This window comes from Microtus oregoni, unplaced genomic scaffold, assembly GCF_018167655.1.
Source record: "Microtus oregoni isolate MIOR12 unplaced genomic scaffold, Mior012 000118F_ref0000498, whole genome shotgun sequence".
In the NCBI taxonomy this organism is placed as follows: Eukaryota; Metazoa; Chordata; class Mammalia; order Rodentia; family Cricetidae; genus Microtus; species Microtus oregoni.
In genome coordinates this window covers 2,381,265-2,398,343 of record NW_024544747.1, presented here as the reverse complement: position 1 = coordinate 2,398,343, position 17,079 = coordinate 2,381,265, and the positions used below count along the sequence as shown (strand labels likewise).

Sequence of the window (17,079 nt, the reverse complement as noted above, 5' to 3'; positions counted from 1 at the left end):
AAGGCTTGGTCCCAGCCATCGATCCCAGAAGGCTGTTCACGTCACCCCTGAGAGATAAGCAAAGTCAAAGCACTGACAAGAGTCAAAGGTCACCTTCCAGAGCAGATCTAGAGCTGCAAGTGGCTCTAGCAGATGTGATAACTCAAATGGACTTATAACAGACATCGATAGAAAATTCCATCCAAACAGAAAAGAAAATACCTTCTTCTCAGCACCTCATGGAACCTTCTCAAAAATTAAGCACATACTAGGTAACAAAGCAAACCTCAACAGATACAAAAAATTTTAAACACCCCATGCATCTTATCAGATCTCCATGGCTTAAAATTAGACTTCAACAGCAATGCTAATTCCAGAGCCCACAAACACACGGAAATTAAACAATGCTCACCAGCCACAGGTCTCCTTGCCTTCCAGCTTGCTGGATGAAAGCAGGCTATGTAGATTCAGGTAGGGGTTCGGGGAGATGCGGTAGTCCTTTGGGAGCTCAACCAACAGTGACACCCCAGGGGTGGTTGGCAGGGGCACATTGTCCTTCAGGAGGCTTCTAACAAAGACTGGGGCCTCAGAGCCACACAGCGGCTGGGTGTGGAGTGAGCTGGGATGTTGGGGGATGCAGACTCATGAGCTCCCGGTCACCCCAGAAGGGCCCAGCAGTGGTGGTAGTAAGGGATTGTGGCTTCCCTCAGCAGGTTGCAGTTCCAGAGCCAGCATCACCACCTGAAGACACCTCACCAAGGAGGGAATTGGCAGGTTGGGCACCTGCCTGGAGGGTACCCAGAGGGGAGTCTCCCAGGATCTCAGGTTTCTTCTGGCTCTGGGTATGCAAGGCTAACTGGAGCAGTGCAGTGGACAGGGAAGGTCTGCTGAGCCGTAGAATGAGGGGGCACACCCAAAAGGCCCTGCTGGCCACTGGCACTTCATGCAGCAGAGGACTGAGCAGCAGCTGGAGGGAGGCAGATGGGCCCAGAATGTCCAACAGCAGCAGGATGTTTGGCTCAGGCGGGAGTCCCTTGCCTCGATTGGGAGCCGTGGCCTGGGCAGCAATGAGTGCTGTCAGCTTACTGTGGCCAGGAGGACCTGGAGCACAGAAGGACACACGTAGGTGACTGCCACCCATGGCCAGGCCACCTGCCCTCTGTTCTGCAGCCTCTGCCATCTCTGCTGTCTCATACTCCAGTACTGCAAAGCCCCTCAGCTGCCCACCCTGGTCACATGGCAGGTGAAAGAAGGTGGGCACATCGACCGGGGACAGTGCCTGGCGCAGGGCATCCACATCATTGAAGCCAGGTGGCAGGTGGTCCACACAGAGGCACCGGGAGTGCAACAAGGCAGGGGACAGCTGCCCAGCATCTGTGCGATGCACATACAGTGTTTGGGGGCCCCAGTGGCTTGCCCGGTAAATCAGCCTTGCCCTGGCAGCCGAGTCTTACTTCATGTACTCTGCAAAGCCATAGCCCAGAGAGCAGCCTGTGGGCTCTCTGTAAAATACGAAGCAGCGCTCCAGGCTGCCAAAGGGTCACACCAGCTTCTCACACTGTGCCTGGGTCACGCTGGAGGCAGCTTGGCCACACACAACAGAGCATGTGTAGGCTGCAGCTTAACTGACAGCTCCCGCTCTCGAAGCCGGCTCTGGTGGAAGGCCGCGATGGCAGCTTCACCCTGCTCCCCTTCCAGCAGGGTCACGAAAGCTGTCCCTTTGTATTTGTCCACCAACTGTCCTTGAATTCATAGTCGCTCAGACGATCGCGATCGCCTACTTCCTGGTTGATCAAGTCCCCCGGAAGACCCCTATTAGTATCATGGCGGCAGTTACGGAACTGGCACTCAGTAAGGTCCAGGCGCTTCCGGATCTCTTCCGGTTCCAAGGACAGCAGCTCCTGTGCAGGTGCTCATCGATAGGCGGTCCACAAAGTTTCCCCTTTGGCCTCCGCCGCCAAGTTGACCAGCGGCCAGTGAGTCAAGAACTTTAAATCTTTGAAGAAAGAATTTGAAGAAGACACTAGAAGATGGAAAGATGTACCATGCTCTTGGGTAGGCAGAATTAACATAGTAAAAATGGCAATCTTACCAAAAGCAAATTACAGATTCAAAGCCATGTCTATCAAAATCCCAGCAAAATTCTTCACAGACCTCAAAAGAACAATACTCAACCTCATATGGAAAAGCAAAAAGTCCAGGATAACCAAAAGAATCCTGTACAATAAAGGAACTTTTGAAGGCCTCACAATCCCTGACTCAAACTCTACTACAGAGCTACAATACTGAAACCGCCTGGTATTGCCATAAGACCACACAGGAGGACCAATGGAACTGAATCAAAGAATGGATATCAATCCACACACCTACAAACACCTGATTTTTGACAAAGAAGTAAAACATAAAATGGAAAAAAGAAAGCATATTCAACAAGTGGTGCTGGCATAACTGAATATCAATATGTAGAGGAATGAAAATAGATCCATATCTATGGCCATGCACAAAGCTCAAATCCAGAAGATCAAAGATCTCAACGTGACACCAACCACACTGAACCTCATGGAAGAAAAAGTGGGAAATACACTTGAACAGATTGACACAGGAGATCACTTCCTAAATAGAACCCCAGTAGCACAAACACTGAGAGCAACAGTAAATAAATGGGACCTCCTGAAACTGAGAAGCTTCTGTAAAGCAGAGAACATGCATGGTCAACAAGACAAAATGGCAAGCTTCAGATTTGGAAACGATCTTCACCAACCCCACCACACCGCAATCAGACAAAGGGCTTTTTCCAAAATATACAGAGAACTCAAGAAATTGGTCATCAAAGGAACAAATATTCCAGTAAAAAATGTGGTATGGACCTAAACAGAGAACTCTCAACAGATGAATCTAAAATGGCTGAAAGACACTTAAGGAAATGGTCACATCCTTTGCCTTCAGAGAAATGCAAATGTAAATAACTCTGATATAACATCTTATACATGTCAGAATGGCCAAGATCAAAACACTGATGGCAGCATATTCTGGAGAGGATATATGGTGGGGTAAATGGTACACTCCTGCATTGCTCGTAGGAATGAAAGCTGATACAGCCACTTTGAGCATCAGTATGGTGATTTTTCCAAAAATTAGGAAACAACCTTCCTCAGGACCCAGCAATACCATATATATATCCGAAGGATGAGCAATCATACCACAAGGGCATGTGCTCAACTATGTTCATAACAGTATTGTTTGTCATAGCCAGAACCTGGAAACAACCTAAATGCCCCTCGACTGAAAAATGGATAAAGAAAATGTGGTACATTTACACAATGGAGCAAAAAAAAAAAAATGACATCTTGAAATTTGCAGACAAATGGATGGATGTAGAAAGCATCATATTGAAAGAGGTAACCCAGACCCAGAAAGACAAATATCATGCACTTCCTCATGAGTGGACATAAAGCAAAGAAAACCCAGCCAATCGTTCACAAACCAGAGAACATGGACAACAAAGAGGACCCTAAGAGTGACACACATGGATCTAATGGACATGGCAAGTAGGAAAAGATACCTCCTGAGTAAATTGTGAGCATGGGGGTCGTAGGAGAGGGTAGAGGGGAAGGGGAGGCTGGGATAGGAAGGGAGAAAATTATATCTCACCAAAAACGATAAATGATTGCATAAAGTAGAGCTGGGAGTGGATAGCTGATCTTGTGGTTTGGTCTTGGGTTCTACTGCAGGACAAACAGGCAGTGGAGACATTTGGAGAAGGTGGGGTGTGGCTGTGAGGGACTGGAATTCACATTTTGACAACAATGAGAGCCTTAGCAGTAGCAGATGGCTTAATGAAGGTGGCAATGGATGGTATTTCTGAGGCATGAAATCATAAAGGCCTGGAATTGGAACAACACTAACTGTTCCAGGGTTTAGAATCCACATAGACAGAGACACAAAACAGAATTCAAATCATCAAAGGAGCCATGAGAGCTAAAGGAGTCTAAGAACACTCAAAAAGGTACTTGGGAGTTGCCCTAGCTCCGAGGTCTGCTCTAAATTTTTCATTTGCATTCTCAAGGATTTTGGTGGTTATTTGGTTTATTTTGGGAGGATTTTCCCCTCTACTTTCCCTAAAATATTGGCCCAGAACATCGAGTTTCATTGAAGAAACCAAATGTGCCAACCCCCTTCAGGGGTGAGGATTCCGGGACCACTGATGGATTTTTTCCTCTGATCACTTTGAACATATCAACCCACTGCCTGCTGGGGTCCTAGTTTTCTGTCTGGTGGGAAATTGGATGAGGAGTTTATGGAGAAAATGTGATAAAGTCTATTCTTCTCAGCCCCGTAGAAGTTAGTCACTTGCCCTGGAGTGTCCTGGGAAACAGAGCATTGCCACAGCATCCCAGAGTCAGTCAGAGGCTACCATGTTACTCTGATCAATCTGAGTCTACTACAAAAGGAAATGATTGCTTTGAGGATGGATGTGATGGGTTCCATGAGCCAAAAGTCATGACAGCATGTTAGGGTCTGTGAGAAGTGGACCATGCTCCCCATCCACTAATAGATGGGTGTCAGTGTGTGCCAGTTGGATTTTGTCAACTTGGCACACGCTGGAGTAATCTGAGGAAGAAGGAACTTAACTATCTAATAGGTAAGTCTATGGGGAATTTCAATCAGTGACTGATGTCCCTGGGTTGGAGATCATGGCTGTATATATAAAATAAGCTGTCTTAGAGAGTCAAGGACAGCAAGTCAGTAAGTGGCTTTACTCCATGGTACCTGCTTTGGTTCCTGCCTCGAGGTTCTGGTCTTGACTTCCGGCCCTGACTTCCACTCATGGTAGCTTCTGATAGGAAAGTGAAAGGGAAGTAAAGCTTCCTTCCTCCAGTTGTTTTAGGTCATGATGTTTCTTCACAGGAAGAGTAAGCAAGTATACAGTGTCCATACCCATTGAAGGACAACATCCAGAACCTGTTACAATTCACACGATTCCACCTACTGTGATTATTAAAGTTGAAAGGGTTTCTATTAAGGTTTGGATGTGTAATACCCAAGAAGGATCCTGTGTTTGAACTCTGATCTCTAGCATGTGGCTATGTTTCAAAGTTGGGGAAAACCTGGTAAATAAACCCAGAAGGAAAAGGTAGGTCATGGGGTGTTGTAGAATATTAATTTAAGGTGTGTGACTTCTTTTTAGGTTGCACTTGTTGAACTCTGTGAAGCTGTGATGCTTTGCCTGTCTAAAACACCTGGTAGGCTAATGAAGATTTTAATGGCCAAACGTAAGGCAGGAGAAAAGATAGGTTGGTCAGTCACACATAGAGTATAAATGGAAGGAGAAATCGTAGAGGAAGGACCAGAGAAAGAGCAAGAGAACAAGGAGAGGAGGATGCTAGGGGAAGCTATCCAGTTACCCAGCCACTGAGTAATAATCAAAGTAAGATACACAGAGTTTGTTTTTTTTTTTTTAAAGTAAAAAGCCCAGAGCCAGAGTCATAGGTGCACAGAATAATTCAAAGATAAGAAAAACTGGAAAGGAAAAAGCCAAGCCAAGGCTAGGCATTGTAAGTAAGAAGAAGCTACTGTGTATAATTTAATTGGGAGCTGGGTGTCAGGTCCCCAAAGGAACAAAAGAATGAAAGAACAGACATGATCAACAAAACAAAGGTAGATATCGTGAATGCTAACTGGGTATAACCAGCCTTCCCAGGCCCCTACCTGCCAACTGACCAGGGTAGCCTTCCTGTACTTAGGGACAGAATGCGAAGAACACCAGTGATCTAAGCCAAGCCATCATTGGTCCATTTCTTGCTCTGACCTCACAATGACAGAACCCTGTTTCTTAACTGCTCTGGCTGAGGCTGCCTCCTCTCCTTACAGTTGAGAGGCTCCTGACAGATCTGCAGTTGAAACAGTGATTTAGATAGAAGTGAGCTGGTCGCACTTGGTGGATATTCATGAGCTGTTGAATCTGAACACAGTGAGTTTCCTTCTAAGGTCACAGATTTGGGGTTTAGAGGTTTGTGTTTCCAGGATTGAAAATAACCCTTTCTTCCTTTCTTTCTTCCTCGGTCTGGGGTGTAATTTGGGGCAATTTTTATCATCTGCATCAATTAGATGTTTACTCTATTTTAACCTTTAGTTTTAATATTTTCTCTGGGTTCATTCCTTCGTTCACCATTTTAAAACATCTGTTTACATGGACTCTCCAACATGAGTATTCTGACAGTGACATTGACCTTCACTCACATGGAAAGCTTTGGCCACATTCCCCTGATCTCACTGCCTCCTGCCCACCCTTTTCAAGTCCCTTGGTGTTCTCACTTAATAACTCAGTCAGGTACTTTCCGAGTCCAGGCCAAGTCATGTGAACTCCTATCCAGAGGACTGACAGGCACACTGGATGGTGTCCTAAGGAAGGGCAGAGATGGATTTCTGCCTGTGCTCTAGCAGAAGGAATCCTACTAAGAGGTTGTCTTAGGATCTTCCTGGCAGTTCAAAGTCAGGGCTGGAGAGGGCCAGAGGTAAGAGTTAGATCCCATTTTGTGATGCTAATGATGGAACAGGGCAGCTGAAAAGGATTCATGAACAGAAAAAGTGAAAGTCTAAAAAGAACCTATTCTTTGAGGAAGAGAGGAAGTTTCCTTGGTGGGACATAGCACACCAGGTCCCTCCACCATCTTCTGTCCTTCTGTGTGCCTGAACTGGCCTTTTGTGGTACATTTTCATTTTCTATCAGGGGGCAGGGCGATTGCTCGTGTGTTATCAGGCATGGGGTGGGGGCAATAATCATTTGGAAGCAAAGGATCAGTTCTGCTGGCCAGAGACCTCAAGGAACACATTCTTGAACAAAACTACCTAGTGCTGGGATGTTCTGCCCAGCACTCCAGAGACCCACCCCAAATACCTGTCCTTTTGGAAAAACAGGGGGACATTTTGTTGACAAGGACTGCCTTTATTTGATTATCACAAGCCTGGGCTAGAGGAAAACTCTTTCATCTCATCCTTTCTTTATTTTTCCAGACAGGGAGCCTCTCAGTGTGGCTCTGGCTGTTATGGAACTTGGTTTGTAGACCAGGCTGGCCTCGACCTCACAGAGAGCTGCTAGCCAGTAACTAAATGTGTAATGTTTGTACATACGATGCCCTAGGGGTGTGAACGTTCTATTGACAGAGAACGAACATCCTGCTTGAACTCTCATAAACTTCCATCTAGTTTCTTTGGCTTATGCCCCATAGCTGGCTCTGCGTGGGTCCTGTGAGGTCCATTTAAAGGGTAAATCTTTTGATTACTTAGGCAAGGTGAAGGCAGCATACCTTCAAGAACACAAAAAGGCTGAGTGCCACCCTCCCACCTCAGGCATTGATGTCATACTCATGACATACTTGTCTCCATTGTGATGAGGAGCAGCGGGCCGCTTCCTGCCACCCGGCTAGCTTTGCCTGAAATAATTACACAGAAACTGTATTCTTTTAAACACTGCCTGGCCCATTAGTTCCAGCCTCTTATTGGCTAGCTCTTACATATTGATCTAACCCATTTCTAACGATCTGTGTAACACCACAAGGTGCCTTACCAGGAAAGATCTTCACCTGCTTCTGTCTGGAGTGGGAGAATCATGGTGACTACTTGACTCAGCTTCTAGCTCCCAGCATTCTGTTCTGTTTACTCCGCCTACCTAATTTCCTTTTCTATTAAAGGGCCAAGGCAGTCTCTTTATTTAACCAATGAAATTAACACAAAATAGAAGACTCTCCCCCATCATTTCTGCTTTTTCTGTTTAAACAAAAGAAAGGCTTTCACTTTAACACAGTAAGATTACATATAACAAAACAGTTATCAAGTAAGAATTACAGTTACGATATCTATTTTATCCTTTATCATAACTAAGGAAAACTATAACTATCTATCTATTCTTCAACTCCATCTAAGACTCCAGAAGGATATAATATTACCAAAGTAAATGAGAAGTAAACAACTTACAAAACTCTAGAAATCACAGAGACATCTCGCTGCCTGGACAGTCACCCAAAGTTCCTCTGTACCGTTGGGGCATCCATCTTCAGCCTTCAGGCCCATGGTATCCAGCAGACATTCCCATAAAGCAGGAAATTTCAAAGGCAGTTCAGTCACTATCTGTTGTGTCCTGCAGAATGTCTCACAGACACTTTCATGAATCAGGAACCCCGAAAGATCATCTCACCTTTAGGCAAGTTCAGCAGTCCTCTTTCTGCGGGTTCTTTGTGTCCAGTCCAGATTATGCAACAGTCCAGGCAAAAGCAGTTTCTTGCCAAAATGGCTATCAAACTCCATAAGGAGCCTCTTCGATGCCCATCTTCCTCTTGAAGTAGATTGGTGCTGCCAGAAGCAGACGTGTCTCATTGTAATAAATTATTAAAACATCAAATGCCATATTCTGCAGTCTTTGAAAGATATGAAGAATGTCTATCTAATTGAAATGTATCTATATATATCTAGAAAATCTAATGAACATGACTACAAATTTGACTATTATAGATGATTATCCATTAACAACCTATATACATTACATTTTTAAATGAACTACACAATCACAATACCTTAATCAAGCTTAGAAATACATATACATATAACAAAATTGACCTTAAAATCCACAAAACTGCAAATTATTCATATTTCTATCAGTCCATGTCCTGTGTCTCACAGCCAAGGTTACTTTTGAAGCACTGGGACCCTCAATATGTACAAGACAAAAGCAGTCCTTGCCCTTCTGTTTGCTTTTGCTTTTTGGTTTGGTGAGAGAGGGTCTCCTGTAGTACAGGCTGGCCTCAAGACCACTGTGTAGCCAACGATGACCTGAACTGCTGGTCCTCCTGCCTCAACTTTCCTAGCTTTAAAAATTGCCATGTGCCGGGCCACAGTGGTGCATGCCTTTAATCCCAGCAATCGGTAGGCAGAGGCAGCTGAACCTCTGTGACTTTGAGGCCAGTCTGGTCTACAGAGTGACTTCCAGGACAGCCGTGATTGTTAAATAGAGAAACCCATCCTGACAAACCAATAAAAAAAGCCAAGTGCTCACCTTTATAAGACTTTTCTTGTTTTTCTGTCAATTTAATGGCCTAAGCCGAATCTACCTGTATTTTAATTACTATCTTCTCCCCAGGGCCTGACAGTCAACACCTCACCACATAGGCTGAGGCCTAGCGGGATTTCTGGTCCCGCTGGTACCAGCTTGGCCACAGTCACCAAATGTAAGTTTTAACTAAGCCTCTTTTCTTCTATTTACCAATAAAGACTTGGGAGTCAGAGCCGGGCAGTGTTGGCGCACGCCTTTAATCCCAGCACTCAGGAGGCAGAGGCAGGCGAATCTCTGTGAGTTCGAGGCCAGCCTGGTCTACAAGAGCTAGTTCCAGGACAGGAATCAAAAGCTACGGAGAAACCCTGTCTCGAAAAAATCCAAAAAAAAAAAAAAAAACACAAAAAACCTTGGGAGTCAGATGTTGGGGTGATAACCTGCTAGCTCAGAGAGGCCAAGAAGCAACGAATGTACTTTCCTGTTTGGACAGAGACCCAGCAAGAAAAGCATCTCTTCACTCATCACAAACTAAAAAGACCCCGAATAGCTAAGTGCCTCCCTACAACTTCCTGTGTATCCCTCTCTTCCTATATTGCTGACTGGTTTGTTCTTCCTTGGCTAATTCTTGTCAACTAGTTGCTCACTCCACTCCCTGAGTTTCTTTGTTTTTCTTTTCTTTCTTTATTTCAGCTTGTTGAGACAGATGGATAGGTACGCCTTGCAGAGTGAGGTTGGATATTTATTTAGTGGGTATGGAGAGAAGGGGAAAGAGGAGAGGAGCAGAGGAAGAGGAAGACAGAAACAGAAGAGGGAAGAGGAGTAGTGGGGAGAATGGAGCAAGGCAGAAGCTGCGTCTTCGGGAGTTGAGATGGGAAAAGCCATATTCTCCTGATCGCACTGCCTCCTGCCCACCCCTCCCAAGTCTCTTCGTGTTCTCATTTTTTCACTCAGCCGTCCTGGACTTGGTGACAGAAGGGGAAAAAAAACCCGTGAGCTGTGAAAAGCCACCATTTGTCCTTTTCTGTTCTGACCTCACAATGACAGGTGCCAGTGCCATCACAGCTCTGGCTGAGGTTGCCTCCTCTCCTTACAGTGCAAGCAGGCTCGTGAGGTGGTAAGTGGTTGGAGCTCTGTGCTGGTGAAAGAGACTGTTTGGACTTTCAAGATCTGCTGGACTCCAACATAGTAAGTTTCCCTCCAGCTTTGTTGCCTTTGATTGTTGTCATTGTCTGTGTATTTATTCATTTTCTGGCTTGATTTATGAGCTTACTTTTTCATGTTTTTTTTTACTCTGTTTATTTTGTGAGTGTATAGGAGGAGAATTCAAGACAGAAAGTCTCTGTGTAGCTATGGCCTTCCTGGAACTCAGTCTGTAGATATGGCTGGCCTCAAACTAAAAGATTACCTGCTTTGTCTTCTGAGTGTTGGGATTAATGGCATGTGCCACCACAGCCCGGTAGTTTTTATATTTAAGTTGTGCATCTTGGGGTATAACTTTTATTATTTTTATTTTATGTGTATGAGTATATTGTTTTCTTTCTTCATGTGTACCAAGAGCCTCGCACCTGTGGAGGTCACAAGAAGAAGACAGATTAGCTAGAACTCGAATAACAATTGATTGTGAGCACCATGTGTGTTGGGCCTCGAACCAGGGTTCTCTGAAAGAGCAGGAGGTGCTGTTAAACACTAACTCATCTCTCCAGAACCTCTCTCTTTAGTTTCGCTTCTTCATTTACTTTTGTTATGTGTTCTTTGGTCTGTTTCTCTTTTCTCATTTCAAGCCTTTCCTTGTTATGGCGTACCATATCATAGGAACAATTTAGTCCTGGCAATCGCAGGAACATCTCTAATGCATTCTGAGCACTTGATCATGTGATTAACCCACGCAGCTATGCTTTCTTCTCACACGACCTCCTCCACATTCCTAGGAGCCTCCTCTTATGTTGAGGACCTCCTCCTGCTCCCATGTTCCACATATGAGAGAAGAAAAGTGACACATTTGAAGGACTGGCTTTTCCCATGTAGAGCGATCTTCTCCAGTGACAACCATGTTCTTGAGAGCCCCACAGATTCATCCTTCTCTATGGCCGTCCTTATGTATGACTGTGGCACTCTTGCCCTTAATTCTGTTTCAATGTTGTGTTGTCAGGCTAAATGCGTAGAGATATCCTTGCAAGGATCCTTGGGAGCATATTGTAACCATGAAGTATGGCCTGACTTACGTGAATTTGGTGAAAAGTATTAAGTGGTATTATTAAGGACTTTACATCTATGTTCATCATGGAAATAGCCTCTATTATTCTTCATTGTTTTTTCCTGGTTTGGACATGAATGAGTTTGGCACTGCTAAGGACCTTTCTATTTTGTGGAGTATTGAGGAACACTGACATTTGATTTCAAGAGATTGGAAGGATTCATCAGTAGGTTTGCCTGCTCCTGGGCTTTCCTATGCAGATTCTTTCCTCATAAATATTTCAATCTTGTTCTTTATCATATCTTCTTACTTGAATTTATATCAAGAAGTTTCTCAATTCCATCCACATTTTCCAGTCCATGAGAAGGACTCTCAGGGTTTTCAAAAACAGATTTCTTTGGGAGATGGGTTAGCCTGGAGAGACAGCCCAGCAGTTAGGAGCATGGACTCTTCTTGCAGAAGACCAGGTCTGCAATCCCATGACAACATAACTTCCTGAAGTGCCGCACCTAGGGGATCTGTTGCCGTCTTATGTCTTTCCAGGTCATAGAAATAAAATTAATCAAAAAGACTTATATCACTATTATATATAGTACACGTGAGTATACATTTAGGCGACCTCAAGTGTGTGTTTGTGTGTATACATATGTGTGTGTGTGCGTGCGTGTGTGTGTGTTTGCCCTTGTGATCGTCCACGCATGTGTTTGGATGCCCTCAGAGGTCAGAGGTATAGGATCTCCTAGAACTGGAGGCAGTGATCCACCTGACCTGGGTCCTGAGAACCAAACACAGGTCCTCTGTCGAAATAATAAACCTTCTGACCTCCTGAGCCATCTCCCCACCAAGACACTCTGGGTTTTCGGGGTTTCTGTTGTCTCATCAACTTCTCATGCATATGATTTTATTAGTATCTTGTCTCTCAATGAGTGTTCAGCTCAAGTAAGAGGATGATTCTCCTGTCCAATCAGTGGCTCGTAGCTTCTGCGACCCTTTGTTTTATTCTCTCCGTTTCTGGGTGAATCCGGCCAACCTGACCTGTGTTATGTTCTGCTGTCCACTGCTTTGGAAGGTACTTCCTTCCCTTCCTGAGCACTACGTAGCTGGTTAGGTTGCCTGAAATATCGGTGACTCTTTTTCTCTTTGGAATGTAGGAATTGATAGTGATAAACATTCTCATTGGTGTGAATTAAACTGTTTGTTTAAAGTTCCCGTTGTGTTTCAGCGAGAACCTGGCCATGGAGGAGGTCAGAGAGACCCTCTACTGTGACAAGGAGACATTTAGCAGTATCTATCAAATGCTGACAACTCTGGGACGAGGAACCTTTGCCACAGTCAAACTGGCCTTTCACATGCCCACTGTCAGCTACGTGGCTGTGAAGATTCTGGCAAATGTGAATGGGGACTGCGCCCGGAACAACAATGAGGTTGATATAATGAGATCCCTCGTTCATCCGCATATAATCAGGTTCCTTCAGGAGGTGCAGACACGGGACATGACGTATCTCATAATGGATTACGCTTCCAAAGGGGACCTGTTGCGTCAGATTCGCAAACCGGGAGGCTTACAGGAGTGCGAGGCTCGAAGGCTGTTTGGACAGGTAGTACAGGCAGTGAAGTACTGCCACGACAACTGTATCGTCCACAGGGACATTAAGGCAAATAACATCTTGATCGACGCCTCTGGAAATGCCAAGCTCTGTGATTTTGGCCTGGCAGTCAGAGTTGTCCCTGGGACAAAACTAAAGACTTTCTGCGGCACTCTGGCCTACTGTGCCCCGGAACTCTTTGGAGTGGAGCCATACGATGGCTATGCCAGCGATGTTTGGAACTTAGGCGTGCTCCTCTACTACATGGTGGCCAGGCACCTTCCGTTCCAAGCGAGCTCTCCTATGGGGTTGAAGCAGCAAATTTTGGCTGCAAACTTCAGCGTTCCTCATCATGTCCCACTTGATATTTTCAATGTAATCGTGGAAATCTTCATGATCAGCCCCAACAGGAGGCCCACCATCAGTCAAATCCTGACGCGCCCCATGATCAGGGACAGCCAGGCACGGGCATCCATCCAGAGTCTCCCAGGCACCCTGAGCCCTAGCATTGTCGGCACCATGGCAGGTGAAGAAATACTTGAGTGTCTAGAAGACCAAAAATTTAATCAGGCGACGGCCACACACCTGAGTCTGCAATACCAGGCACCCGGGGGAGACAGCTGCCATCACTGGGTGAAACCCACAAAACCCATGGAGCCAGGCCTTGTCCTCAACCTGGCCGATCTTCACACCTTTTCTGGGACTCTCAGGAAAGCTGCTGAGCCTACTTCCCCAACCTTCATCGTGCCATCTGAGCCCCAGGAGAAAGAAGATGGGAATTCCAGGCAGGGTGGCAGAAGGCATAGCGTGCCTGCCACCCTGTGCTGCCAGCCAAGGAGGATCCACCTTGCCCACCTATCCCACCTGCGCTGTCCTGTGGCTGATTCCCTCATGAGCAGCAGCCTGGACAGCAGCAAGAGTTTCTCTCCATCGATGATCAGGTTGTGTGGCAGCCTGACGGCGAGTGCCCAGTCATCCTGCTCTCTGTACCACCCTCTTGGGGCAGACGACAATGAGGCAGCAAATGATGCAGAGAAACCCTGGAGCTCGCTGGGGACGGCTCTGCGTGTAACCCCCAAAGGCTCCTCCCTTGGAGACACACTGCAGGAAGAAGTGACGACCAGACAGGAAGAGGCCATCAGCCATCGTCAGCGCCAGGATGCCGGGCCAGCTTCCTCCCGAAACCAGATGCGTCAATGCTGGAAGAGGGTAAAGAAAACCATTGTCAGTGGCTTCCGACACCTATGTTGCTGCATGCCTCCTGCAGAGAGTAACCATGCCTCCCGTGAGAACCAGGCTCCACAGTCAGGGGATCCTAGAGGCACCCACAGAACCAGGTGAGCACCTTTCTCATTTCATCTGATTAGTACTTTTCCTCCTGTTCTTTGTGATAAATGATGCCTGTGTCCACTCGTAGCACACTGTGAGCATAACAATCTGTCACTTCAGAAAGACCAGGTGTTCCCTGTAGTGTGACCTCAGGCTTGTTGAGCAACAGGGGGATAGCAGAGATGCTGAGTGAAGCAGGGAGAGGTGGGGGCAAGGCCAAAGGAGGCAAAGATTTCTTAGAGGAACAGTCGGGTACTTGGGCGCTGCAGGGCAGTGCACTAAGTCTTGTGTGTTTTGAAGTCACTAAGAGTCTCCTTCCTGTGCCTTTCTCTTTGAAGCCCCGAAGAGTTCAAGCCCCAACTCAGTAGCTTCTGAGCCACGAGTTGGGGATCGGTCTGGATGAGATTCAGACAGTCCCTCTGGCGACCCATGCCAGATGCCCAGGACATCGTCTGGCCACAGGCCCCTCCTGCAGAGGAAGAGCTGTCCACCTGAGAGAACATCTATCTCTCCAGGTAAAATCCCAGACAGGAAGGGTAGGCTTCCCACAGGGTCTAGCTCAGTGTGGAGGACTGAGGTGCAAAGGTGCCCTAGGCTGTCTTGTGGAACAATAGCGCCTTGCCCTCACCCCATGCCTGCGGAAACATCAGAAGAGGTGCTCTGGGTAGTGACTGTCCTTTGCCCCCTGTTTCTTGGCAGAGAACACGGTCTTCTCCATAGGGTGAGACTTCTCTCCCCCAAGGAGAGTATTCCTAGTCAGCCTGCCCTAAGTTGGGTTGCCAGGTTGAGAATGTGTCCTGCAAGCAGCCCTGTAGGACCGACTCCTCTAGAGGGCAGGCGCCTGCAAGAACCTTTAGCAGGAATCCCCACAAGTCATCCCAGCAGGTTCCATTGCTTGAGTCCTCAGACCCAAAGCTTGGGAAAATCTGAGCTGGGGAGTGAGTGACCCCAGGGCAGCAGAGTCCCCCTCTCCACCAATTCTGCCTTCCAGCTACTCACCTCCTGCCTCTGCCTGCTTGCTCCTTCAAGGCCACCATTCTCATCAGTGACAACTAGCTCCTGCACTTACCACCATGTGCCACACCCTGAGGGACTGGTAGGTGTCAGATTGGAGTGAAACCTGAAAACCTAATGAGGGGTCAGCAACCTGCTGTGCCTCCTGCCTCCAGCTTGCCTGAGTCTGCCTGAGTCTGCAACTGGCCAGTGAAATTCTTTAAGAAGGCTTCTGTTTTTCTCAGCCTTTTAAAGGTGAGCAGGGTTTTCCACTTCTTTTGGAGATGGGTGGGGTGTGCTTCCCGGAAGCTGCCTCGTCCATGCCACAGTCACATTAGTAAAATCTCATCTCGTGTTCTTTCTGCCTAGACCTTGTCAACCTGTGACAGCAAGAGACCCAGAGAAGACTGTGCGACTGGTGTGGTGGTCCATCTCTCCAGCTGTCTTCCTCATTAGAACCATCCTGGGTATCTTCTATATTCAAGAATGTGTCCCAGCATTCAGCGCAGGTCGTTGTGGTGGCGGATATCCCGGCCTCTGGTGCCACTCTATTCTCCTGCCCCCCCCCCAAATTTTATGGCGAAATCTCCAGACTCGGATCCCGCTCATTTCTCCTTGGAGCGCTGCGGTTACAAGATACAGAATTGTGGCTTTTTCGAGCCCCTCCAGACTTTACCCCACAGTGGTGAGTGGTCACTCCCACCCTGCCCGCTAGGAGAATCCCCCAAACACACACACACACTGGAAACTGAACCCACCCCACACTGTGAACCTAGAACTGTAGACAGCCTTTCTGATAACCCGGACAATCAGCCATGTTCTGTCTAGCCCAGGCTGGTTTCTTAAGTCCCAGCATTGTCTGGCCTCGGTTTCTTGAGTCTGGAACTACAAGTGGGTGTCACATGTTCTTTTGTTTTATAGAATCATTTTTAGTTTGTTTGTTTGTTTTTCAAGACAGGGTTTCTCTGTAGCTTTGGAGTCTGTCCTGCTGTCCTGGAACTAGCTCTTTTAGACCAGGCTGGCCCTCAAATCACCTGCCTCCCGAGTGCTAGGATTAAAGGTGAGCACAGCCACCACTGCCTGGCTTTGTTTTGGAGAATCTTAACATCCTATGCAGTAGTTAAACTCAGATCTTTCTGCTTCTACCTCCCAAGGGCAGCTACCGAGCCCAATTTTATACAATGCTGGTGATGAAATCCAGGGCCCATTCATACTAGGCACAAACTCCATATCTGAGCCTCGTCCCTCGCCCGCCTGCCTTAAACATTACTTAGCCATTTTGATGGGGATTAGATTTAATGTCAGCACTCAGGAGACTGAGGCAGGAAAATGGTAGGCTTCGCGGCCAGCATGAGATAGGGAATACCAAGCTAGCATCACACACAAAGGGTCTGTCTCAAGAAACAGCCAGGAGCCAGGTAAAGCCAGGTCGTGATGGTGCAGCACATGGGAGGCAAAGGCTGGTGGATCTCCGAGTTCCCTGCCAGCCTGGTCTACAGAGTGAGTTCCAGGACAGACAGGGCTACACAGAGAAACCCTGTTTTGAAAAGCAAATATTAAAAAACGAAGCAAGCAAGCCAGGAACGGTGGCACGTGTCTGTTTGCAGTACCTGGGAGGTGATGCAGGCTGATCAGGAGTTCTAGGCCTCACACAGGCCCCACACAACAGAAGTTAGTTGAGACAAAACTCAGGGTTTTAGCACCCTAGCCTAGAAAAGCTGCTTCTTCTAGCCCCGGCCTCCCGCTTTGCAAAGGATCTAGCCAGCCTCTGCCTTCTCCCTTTCTTTCCTCAGCCTCAATGGGTGGCATGTGCCTCTCTCTGGCTCAAAGACTGTTAAGGGCAAACTGGATGGCAAGAGATGCTGATGCCAGGTCCTTACCGGCAGCCCTCAAGCTGGAGAAGCCACCTTGCTGGCATCGTCAACAGAGGTGGGAGGAAGACTCACTTGCCT

The 17,079-nt window shown here is 46.9% G+C and overlaps 1 protein-coding gene and 1 pseudogene across 1 annotated transcript; one reads left to right on the top strand and one right to left on the bottom strand.

Annotated features, from left to right (window-relative positions):
* Nucleotides 1-387: 387 nt before the first annotated feature.
* Nucleotides 388-3,050, bottom strand: LOC121444218 (annotated as a pseudogene).
* An 8,176-nt stretch (nucleotides 3,051-11,226) lies between these two features.
* On the top strand, nucleotides 11,227-14,146 carry LOC121444217 (sperm motility kinase 2B-like). Its single transcript, XM_041645996.1, has 2 exons — nucleotides 11,227-11,273; nucleotides 12,442-14,146. The coding sequence occupies exons 1-2, from the start codon at nucleotides 11,227-11,229 to the stop codon at nucleotides 14,144-14,146; spliced, it is 1,752 nt and encodes a 583-aa protein (XP_041501930.1).
* Nucleotides 14,147-17,079: the final 2,933 nt, after the last annotated feature.